The following is a 10,670-nucleotide window of genomic DNA, read 5'->3' on the forward strand; positions in this document are numbered from 1 at the left end:
TACAAATGTACCAGCTCACTAGCCCAAAGGCCGGCAGTTGGCGATACTGAGTCGAAGATGAAACGACTCAATATCGCCATCTGCCGGTCGAAGATGAAACTACTCAATATCGCCATCTGCCGGCTTTAGGAATATCACTTCGTGAATTTTCATGGGTGATACAGTACAACATTGGTGATGACTGACTGAGCTAAACTAATCCACATGTGATTTAAGATGAAACAATGTGCCATGTTTCTGTGTGCCATGTTTCTGTATCTGTTCAGAAAAAGATGATCATATCTGATAAAAATGTAACCCCTGAAGTGTATATGAACGTAACCAGAGGTGGGTCGGCTCCACTGAAGTATCAGAACTGTGGGCTGCTGTTATGATTTGCCTTCCTGTTTTACCCTGAATGCCTCGTGGCATTAACCAATCAGATGACTGTTTGCACAGAAGCGCGGGAGCTGGAGAAGGAAGTTGCTAGCTCAGCTCAGTCAGTTGTTATTTGCATCCAAGTTTGGTCGCCAACGATTTTAGTTTGTTTTGTCAATATGTTCTGCTACACGCTGTGTAAACAACCGTTACAATCTGATTAACATTAGCTATCTTCTGCTGTGTTGCAACGAATCAGATGACGTCTAGCTAACGTTATCAACACAAGACAGCTAGCTAGCTTGCTAGGCTAGTTTGTGTTCTTTTGATAACGGTAGACCGGTATCATATACTTTTTTTATTAGAGTCTTACGTTTATCCAGGAGCGTCTTTGTATGTCAGGTGAGGAGGGGTCTTTGGTCAAGTGATGATGTCCACGTATGATGATTCTGCGAGTGTTTCATCACTGGGAAAAGCAGACGACTTGCATCAACAAGGTTTTCCATCTTGCAATCAGCCTGCAATAAAGACAAGTGAAAGTGTCATAGCAATGTTTTAGCCTATTTCTGATGTTCTCGTCATTGCTAGTAACTAGATTAACACACAATAGTGTATATCGCCTACTTTTTAGCTGTCGAGTCAATACTTTTTGTTTTGGTAATTTGAGAAGTATGGTAGTGTCATCCTGGAGGTAGCATACATCAAACCATAATCATTATGCATGTTTTCACCTGTAACAACTTTGTATTTCAGTCCTTGCCTCATTCCCACTGTGTCAGCTGACAGAAGAAGACCTGACCCAGCATCCTCTATTCTGCAAGCTCCTGGCAACGCTGTCACAGCATGTGGACCGCACTGGCCTTACTGTCACACTGAAGAGAGAGCTGGAGAAGGTACTACACAGACACACACACAACTTATCATCAATAAATGATCCAAACCTTAGTATATCAAGACATATTGTAAGAATTAAACAAGTGGCCTCCCGAGTGGTGCAGTGGTCTAAGACTGCGTCGTAGTGCTAGCTGTGCCACTAGAGATTCTGGGTTCGAATCCTGGCTCTGTCGCAGCCGGCCGTGACCGGGAGACTCATGGGGCGGGGCACAATTGGCCCAGCGTCGTCCGGGTTAGGGGAGGGTTTGGCCGGCGGGGATGTCCTTGTCCCATCGCGCATTAGCGACTCAAATCAAATCAAAGTTTATTTGTCACGTGTGCCCGAATACAACAGGTGTTTCACCTTACAGTGAAATGCTTACTTACTGTGTGTGTGTGTGTGTGTGTGTGTGTGTGTGTGTGTGTGTGTGTGTGTGTGTGTGTGCGATTATAGCATCCTTGAAAGCTCACATTATGTTTTGTGTGTGTAGGTAAAGAAATAAAACAACAGTAAAAATACATTTGAAAATAAGAGTAGCAAGGCTATATACAGACACCGGTTAGTCAGGCTTATTGAGGTAGTATGTACATGTAGGTATGGCTAAAGTGACTATGCATATATGATGAACAGAGAGTAGCAGTAGCGTAAAAGAAGGGGTTGGCGGGAGGTGGGCATTGTGTCAAGAAGCAGTGCAGCTTGGTTGGGTTGTGTTTCGAGAGAACGCACGGCTCTCGACCTTCGCCTCCCGATTCCGTACGGGAGTTGCAGCGATGAGACAAGACTAACTACCAATTGGATACCAAGAAATTGGGGAGAAAAAGGGGTAAAAGTAATGAAAAAATTATAATAATATTTAAACAAGTGCTTGGCTCAGGCTCACATTTAAACATGTTGGTACATCCAAAAGCATTAAATTCTCCATCTCATAATAATACAATTGCATTTCTATTACTGTGAGAAATTAGACTTGTGTTATTACACTGTACTGGAGTGTTGTCATTTGAGCTGCCATAGTCATGGTTGCTATTTAAGACCATGTTTTGGACTTGGGACTACTCTGTGAGGGTGCGTGTTGTGGGAATGGCTTTAAATGGCTGAGATTGTTGTTTTAATCCAGGCTGAGAGGGACCTGCAGACACAGAGGCTTAGCTGGCTGTGCTCAGAGAGCATGTACAGGCTACTGCAGGAGATGATCCAGGAGCACTGTGTCAGAAAGCATCACTCCACTGTGGCCCCAGAGGACGACACGGTACAATACAGAACAATACTCTTTGCTCAATTGACTCAGCTATACAGAACTCTAGTCTGCTCTATTCTTGTTGCATGTCTAGCAGAGCAGCACACAGTACACTTACTGTAGCAGCAGTAGTAGTATGATCCCTTTAGCTTACACCCATTAATGCAAAATGATATACAGTGCATCCGGAAAGTATTCAGACCCCTTCACTTTTTCCACATTTTGTTACATTACAGCCTCATTCTAAAATTGATTAAATTGTTGTTTTTTTCATCAATCTACACACAATACCGCATAATGTCGAAGCGAAAACAGGTTTAGGGAAAAAAAACTGAAATATCACATTTACATAGGTATTCAGACCCTTGACATCGAGTCTTCTTGGGTATGACGCTACAAGTTTGGCCCACCTGTATTTGGGGAGTTTCTCTGCAGATCCTCATAAGCTCTGTCAGGTTGGATGGGGAGCTTTGCTGCACAGCTATTTTCAGGTTTCTCCAGAGATGTTCAATTGGGTTCAAGTACGGGGTCTGGCTGGGCCACTCAATGACATTGAGACTTGTCCCAAAGCCACTCCTGCGTTGTCTTGGCTGTGTGCTTAGGGTCGTTGTCCTGTTGGAAGGGTTATCTTCGCCACAGTCTCAGAAATACCTTAGAATAAACTCAAAATTGAGCTCAGGGCATCCTGTGTCCATTGATCATCCTTGAGATGTTTCTACAACTTGATTGGAGTCCACCTGTGGTCAATTCAATTGATTGGACATGATTTGGAAAGGCTCACACCTGTCTATATAAGGTCCCACAGTTGCCAGTGCATGTCAGAGCAAAAACCAAGGCATGTGGTCAAAGGAATTATCCGTAGAGCTCCGAGACAGGATTGTGTTGAGGCACAGCTCTGGGAAAGGGTAACCAAAACATTTCTGCAGCATTGAAGGCCCCCAAGAACACATTGGCCTCCATCATTCTTAAATGGAAGAAGTTTGGAACCACCAAGACTCTTCCTAGAGCTGGCCGCTTGGCCAAACTGAGCAATCGGGGGCGAAGGGCCTTGGTCAGGGAGGTGATCAAGAACCTGATGGTCACTCTGACAAGAGTTGTAGAGCTCCTGTGTGGAGATGGGAGAACCTTCCAGAAGGAAAACCATCTCTGCAGCACTCCGCCAATCAGGCATTTACGGTAGAATGGCCAGATCGAAAACACTCCTCAGTAAAAGGCACAGCCCACTTGGAGTTTCCCAAAAGGTACCTAAAGGATTCTCAGACCATGAGAAACAAAATTCTCTGGTCTGATGAAACCAAGATTGAACTCTTTGGCCTGAATGCCAAGCATCACATCTGGAGGAAACCTGACACCATCCCTATGGAGGTGCTAGCATCATGCTGTGGGGATGTTTTTCAGTGGCAGGGACTGGGAGATGAGTCAGGATCGAAGGAAATATGTACTGAGCAAAGTACGGAGAGGTCCTTGATGAAAACCTGCTTCAGAGCACTCAGAACCTCAGACTGGGGCGAAGGTTCACCTTCCAACAGGACAACGACTCTAAGCACACAGCCAAGACAACGCAGAAGTGGCTTCGGGACAAGTCTCAATGTCCTTGAGTGGCCCAGCCAGAGCCCAGATTTGAACCCGATCGAACATCTCTGGAGAAACCTGAAAATAGCTATGCAGCGCTACTCCCCATCCAACCTGACAGAGCTTGAGAGGATCTGCAGAGAGGAATGGGAGAAACTCCCCAAATACAGGTGTGCTAAGCTTGTAGCGTCCTACCCAAGAAGACTTAAAGCTGTTATCGCCGCTCAAGGTTCTTCAACAAAGTGCTGAGTAAAGGGCCTGAATACTTATGTAAATGTGATATTTCAGTTTATTGTAAATACATTTGCAAAAATGTCTAAACCTGTTTTTGATGTGTCAATATGGAGTATTGTGTGTAGATTGATGAGGGGGGGAAACAATTTAATCAATTTTAGAATAAGGCTGTAATGTAACAATGTGGAAATGTCAAGGGGTCTGAATACTTTCCGAATGCACTGTAACTAAGATGTTCATTATTGAAGTAGTTTAACCACCCATTGTGACTTTGATTTCCCGGAATGTTACTTTTGTTGAAATTGATCATTCATAGTACTGTATAATCTTAGAATAAACCTAATTCTGGTTTTCCCCTGGTAGTTCTATGAGACTGTGGAGCAGTGTTTGGTGGTAGCCCAGTGTGTCAGGCAGCTGGACCCGAGTGCCACCGCCAGCCAGGACCAGCCTCCTGTTCTAGGGCTGAGTGCACAACAGGTGCTCGAGCTGATGCCACAAGAGCAGGTAGGTACTCTTTGTCCATGAGCCTGATACTTCAAATCTATTCATAATCATTTATTACATTTCTATAGCGCTTTCATAGAATCTAAAAGCGGTTCAAGAGAAGAAGAAAAAACAAGCAATATATCATGAAATGTCAACCAATAGAGGCCAAGCCTTTGAAAGCTGCATCCTCCGAAGATGGAGAGGGACAGTTAATGGCTCGAGCCGAGACAGCTAGTCAGAGGATGGTAGATGTACTAGCAAGCGCATTGTGTTTTTTTTCTTTTCTTTCAAGGTATTATCTAATAATTCCCATCCACCTGCAACAAGTAATCTCAGATGTGCGAGTGCTTTTCATATTTAGGTACACTATCACACACACACACTGCTTCTCTACAGCTCTGGTAACTGCTCTCACTCCCACACAAACTTAACTTGTTTTATGAACTATTTTCTTGGAATGATTCATGTTTCTCTAAACAGGATGTATGGAAAATGAAACAGCGACTGCCTAGAGAACTAGAAAAGCATCTGAAGAAGAAATGTTTCAGCGTCCTCTCCTACTATCAGCCTGAATGGGGTAAAGATACAGCAGATTTTTACCAAAACGGTGACATGTAGCCTATATATACAGTGGGCTCCAAAATTACTGGCACCCCTGACTGGCAATGCACAAACAATACTTTAAAAAAATATATAAACAATATAATTATATAGAGAGACTCAAATTACCAATGTGAGAAATACTGTACTTGATAAATGTGTCAATGGAACCAACCAAAATTATTTAATACAAAATACATTTCACCAAAATCAAGGTTTCATAATTATTGCACTCCTCATTTAGTACTTAGTGCAACCACCTCTGGCAAGAATAACAGGATGAGGTCTTTTCCTGTAATGTTTGACAAGGTTAAGGAACATATTTGGAGGGATTTTGGACCATTCCTCTATGCAGATCCTTTCAAGATCCTTCACATTCTTGGGTTTGCGCTTATCAACTGCCCTCTTCAACTCAGCCCATAGGTTTTCGATTGGATTGAGGTCCGGCGACTGAGATGGCCATGGCAGAACATTGATTTTGTCACAGAACCATTTCTGTGTGGATCTTGAGGTATGTTTTGGGTCATTGTCTTGTTGGAAAGTCCACCTACAGCCAAGTCCCAGCCTTCTGGCAGAGGCAACCAGATTGTCAGCCAAAATTGCATGATACTTGGTGGAATTCATTACGCCATCAATCTTAACCACTGCCCCTGGACCTCTGGAATTAAAACAACCCCAAAACATCACTGACCCACCACCATATTTCACTGTGGGTATGTGGTGCCTCCTTGTATGGATCTCTGTTTCGACGCCAAACATGCCGATGCTGTCTCTGACTGACCAGAACACCTTCTTCCAGTCATAATTTAAGTGACGTTTGGCAAAGTGCTTGCATCTGTGTCTTTGGGTCAGAAAGGGTTTTCTTCTGGCAACCCTTCCAAAAAGCCTGTGGTTGTGAAGGTGGCGTCTGATGGTGATTTTTGAAACCTGGTGACCCCAAGACGCCACCAAGGCCTGCAATGCTTTCACAGTGATTCTTGGGGATTTTGTTGCTTTTTTCACCATCCTCCCTATCCTTGGGGGCAAAATGCATTTGCGTCCTCTACCCGTGAGGTTTAACTGTTCCATATCTTTAGAGTTTTTTAATAATTGCTCTGACAGTGCTCAGTGGTATATTCAATCGTTTGTGGATCTTGTAGCCATTACCGGATGTATGAAGGTATACGACCATCTGTCTCTTTTAAACTGCCAGTTCTTTTGTTTTCTTCATGGTGTTGGATGACAAAGGGATATTGCATGTGTGTTACCTCATTTTTATACCCTAGTGAAAAAGGAAGTGATATAATGCCTCAATATAGTTCCTTAAGACTTAGATAAACATAAATAAGTGGAATTTTATTCCTGGTTTAATTTTGGTAGATGTTATTTACAATAATCTTTAAGGGTGCCATTAATTGTGAATCCATGATTTGGAAGACATTGATTTTTAATTAAATCAATAAATGATTTTGGTGGGTTCCATTGAAACATTAATAAAGTATTTCTCACATGTTGGTATTTTGAGTTTCTCTATAATTATATTGTTTATTTTTTAAATATTGTTTGTGCATTGCCAGTCAGGGGTGCCAGTAATTTTGGAGCCCACTGTATATATAGGATCTTACTTCTGACTGTGTGTGAGTGTCTTACTATGTAATGGACACTGACAGGCATTAGCAAATGTGGCAGTATTTATTTAGCTTTATGGCATAATGTGGCAGTTTTTGGCTTTATGGCATAGCAGCTCACCTGTGTGAATTGTGAAACATAACACTCCTCTTCTTTCTTGGACAGAGGATGAGAGTGAAGGGCTGAAGAACATGAAGCTGTCTCGCTTGTCTGGCCTCCTGGAGAGAGAAAGGAAAAGAGCAGAGAGTCTGAAGGAGAAGAGCCGTGAGAGTGCCTCCCTGCTGCAAAGGCAGACTCACTGCTACCTCTCTGTAAGAGACGCTCACCACATGGTTAGATGTATTAGTCTCACATGTTGTGATCTTCACTCACGATCAACGTATTCTCTCTCAAGGAGCTGTTAGGGTGCATCCAGATTCTCCAGTCCCTGATCCTGGACCACAGGCTGAAAGCCCAGAAAGAGCTGGACAGGAAAAAGATTGATTACTTTGAGGCCAAATGTGAGATCATCATGCAAAAGATCAGGTGCGATAGTCCCCCCTGTGTTCATGCCTACTGTACAATGGGATCCTTCAAATGCAATTCACCGTGTTAGGAATTCGTTTTTCATGCATGTCAATCAGTAATGTTCAGTTTTCATATATATTTTACATTTCCTTAACTATCTGTCTTCACAACAGAGCTGAGATGTTGGAAATTCAGCTAGATACCTACACAGCAGACACAATATCTGCCCATAAAAAAATAAGGTGAGTCAAATGCTTCCACTGCCCAGCAACTAAATACGTCATTATCATATCAACCACTATAGGGGATCTCAACATCAGAGGGGTATACTACAAAGCAGGATCAAGGAGTTAGCTTCTGTCTTTTCTAGCATGGCCACATATACTGAACAAAAATGTAAACGCAACATGTAAAGTGCTGGTCCCATGTTTAAAGATCCCAGAAATGTTCCATACTCACAAAAAGCTTGTTAGCCTGTTACTGAGCATTTCTCCTTTGCCAAGATAATCCATCCACCTAACAAGTGTGGCATAGCAAGAAGCTTATTAAACAGCATGATCATTACACAGGTGCACCTTGTGCTGGAGATAATGAAAGCCCACTCTAAAATGTGCAGTTTTGTCACACAACACAATGCCACAGATCAAATCAAATTTATTGGTCACATACACGTGTTCAGCAGATGTTATTGCGGGTGTAGGGAAATGCTTGTGTCTCAAGTTGACGGAGTGTGCAATTGGCATACTGAATGCAGGAATGTCCACCAAAGCTGTTGCCAGAGAATTTAATGTTCATTTCTCTACCATAAGCTGCCTCTAACGTAGTTTTAGATAATTTGGCAGAATGTCCAACCAGCTTAACAACCGCAGACAACATGTAACCACGCCAGCCCAGGACCTCCACATCCGGCTTCTTCACCTGCGGGATCGTCTGAGTTCATCCACCCGGACAGCTGATGAAACTGTGGGTTTGTTTAACCAAGAATTTCTGCACAAACAGTAAGAACTGTCTCAGGGAAGCTCATCTGCATGCTCGTCGTCCTCACCAGGATCTTGACCTGACTTCAGTTCGGTGTCGTAACCGACTTCAGTGGACAAATGTTTACCTTTGATGGCCACTGGCATGCAAGTGTGCTCTTCACAGATGAATCCTGGTTTCAACTGTACTGGGCAGATGGCAGCCAGCGTGTATGGCGTTGTGTGGGTGAGCGGTTTGTTAATGTCAATGTGAACAGAGTGCCCCATGGTGGCGTGGGGTTATGTTATGGGCATGCATTAGCTACGGACAATGAACGCAATTGCATTTGATCTACGGCAATTTTAATGCACAGAGATACCATGATGAGATCCTGAGGCCCTTGTCGTGCCATTCATCTGCCGCCATCACCTCATGTTTCAGCATGATAATGCACGGCCTATGTCACAAGGATCTGTAAACAATTCCTGGAACCTGAAAATGTCCCAGTTCTTTCATGGCCATTCAGCATGTTTGGGATGCTTTGGATGGGTGTGTACGACAGTATGTTCGAGTTCCCGCCAATATCCAGAAACTTCACACAACCATTGAAGAGTGAGACAACAGGCAACAATCAACAGCCTGATCAACTCCACGTGAAGGAGATGTGTTGCGCTGCATGAGGCAAGTGGTGGTCATATCAGATACAGACTGATTTTCTGATCCACGCCCACACTTTTTAAAAAGCTATCTGTGACCAACAGATGCATATCTGTATTCTCAGTCATGTGAAATCCATAGATTGGAGCCTAATGAATTTTTCAATTGACTGATTTCCTTGTATGAACTGTAACTCAGTAAAATCTTGAAATTGTTGCATTTGATATTTTTGTTCATTGTACCTGCCTGCCTCTCTCATTCAGTCCTTGTTCTTGTGTGTCTTCATTGCAGGGAGAAGCTGGAAACGGAGCTGAATGCCTCCCAGTTAGAGAAGCAGTCTGTGGAGTGCAAACTGTCGTCCTTTGAGATATTTGGCAAGGAATTTGAGGCTCTAGCTGAGGAATATTCCAGACTGCGTCAGGAGATTGACACCAAGAGTTGGGCTCTGAAGGAATTCTCTCAGCACACGGACTAACTCGGAATTGACATCCGACAGTTCTGTTTCAGAAAAACACAGTTGAGTCTTGTCCAGATGTTTTCAAGAGAATTCTCTTCTCTACCTGGTGTTGTCTTGATTGTTGTTCATTTTAATAATCCCACTCTGATATAACATAACAGTAAATTCATAATCCTACATTTTCATGTAATTGTTGGCATTTCCTGCCTAAATTTGCCCACTTTGCTAATGAAGTAATCATTAAAATAATTGGCAACATAATTGTTTTGTGATGAATAAACCATTTGATTTGATGAAATAAGGAGATGAATTTGTCTTTCTGCCCATAATTTAACTTAAAGTACTCAAATGTTAATCTTGGCTTCATGATACAGTTTCTTCTACTTTTTGTTGAGTTTGGTCACATAATTTCTCAATTTGCAGTAAGTCAACCAATCAGATGTGCAGATGGATTTATTAGCCACTCCTTTTGCTCCATCTTTCAACCATACAATTTTTCAATTGCTCATCAATCCATGGAACATTAACAGTTCTTACAGGTGCATGTTATCTATAATTGGAAGAAGCAATTTAATAAATTCATCAAGTGCAGCATCTGGATGTTTGTTATTAATCACAACAAATATTTTTAACAATCCACATGAGTCACAGCAAAAATATTTTGTATGATCTCATATACAATATTTTAGGCCCAGCTTTTGGAGCTTTGGCTATCCTAGATTTAGCCACTATTTTGTGTTCACTGCATCCAATGCTTACGGATACAGCTTTAGTACAACATTCTACAGTATTAGCAAAAATGTGATCAATACATGTGGATGATCTTGTTCCTGTAGTGTTTGTAAACACCCTGGTAGATTGTTTTATAACCTTAACCAGATTACAGGCACTGGTTACAGTGAGAAGCTTCTCTTGATCAGACAGCTTGATGAAAACCAGTCAATATTCAGGTCCCCAAGAAAGTAGACCTCTACATCACATACACTATCAAGCGTTTCACACACATTGAGATACTGCCTATAGGCTGGATCATGTTGTATTCCCGGGTGGCGCAGTGGTCTAGGGCCACTGCGCCACCAGTCTCTGGGTTCGCGCCCAGGCTCTCCGTGGGGCGACGCACAATT

The 10,670-nt window shown here is 42.6% G+C and overlaps 1 protein-coding gene across 2 annotated transcripts; it reads left to right on the plus strand.

Moving 5' to 3' along the window:
* Window positions 1-421: 421 nt before the first annotated feature.
* On the plus strand, window positions 422-9,856 carry haus4 (HAUS augmin-like complex, subunit 4). 2 transcript variants are annotated; one of them, XM_023983996.2, is made up of 9 exons: window positions 422-854; window positions 1,111-1,250; window positions 2,349-2,480; window positions 4,638-4,778; window positions 5,241-5,337; window positions 7,134-7,279; window positions 7,363-7,493; window positions 7,649-7,717; window positions 9,381-9,856. In XM_023983996.2, exons 1-9 carry the CDS (start codon window positions 785-787, stop codon window positions 9,562-9,564), a joined length of 1,110 nt encoding a protein of 369 aa, XP_023839764.1. In that variant the 5' UTR covers window positions 422-784; the 3' UTR covers window positions 9,565-9,856. The 2 variants fall into 2 exon arrangements, with proteins under 2 accessions (XP_023839764.1, XP_023839765.1); XM_023983997.2 differs by having other exon boundaries at window positions 671-759.
* Window positions 9,857-10,670: the final 814 nt, after the last annotated feature.

The sequence above is a fragment of the Salvelinus sp. IW2-2015 genome, linkage group LG4q.1:29 (genome assembly GCF_002910315.2).
Source record: "Salvelinus sp. IW2-2015 linkage group LG4q.1:29, ASM291031v2, whole genome shotgun sequence".
Taxonomy (NCBI): domain Eukaryota; kingdom Metazoa; phylum Chordata; class Actinopteri; order Salmoniformes; family Salmonidae; genus Salvelinus; species Salvelinus sp. IW2-2015.

Excerpts from the sequence above, each read along its gene's own strand:
- haus4 (XM_023983996.2), top strand. The coding sequence starts at position 785 with ATGATGTCCACGTATGATGATTCTGCGAGTGTTTCATCACTGGGAAAA. Across the intron at positions 7,280-7,362 it reads AGACTCACTGCTACCTCTCT|GAGCTGTTAGGGTGCATCCA; the intron begins GTAAGAGACGCT and ends TTCTCTCTCAAG. Across the intron at positions 7,494-7,648 it reads ATCATCATGCAAAAGATCAG|AGCTGAGATGTTGGAAATTC; the intron begins GTGCGATAGTCC and ends TCTTCACAACAG.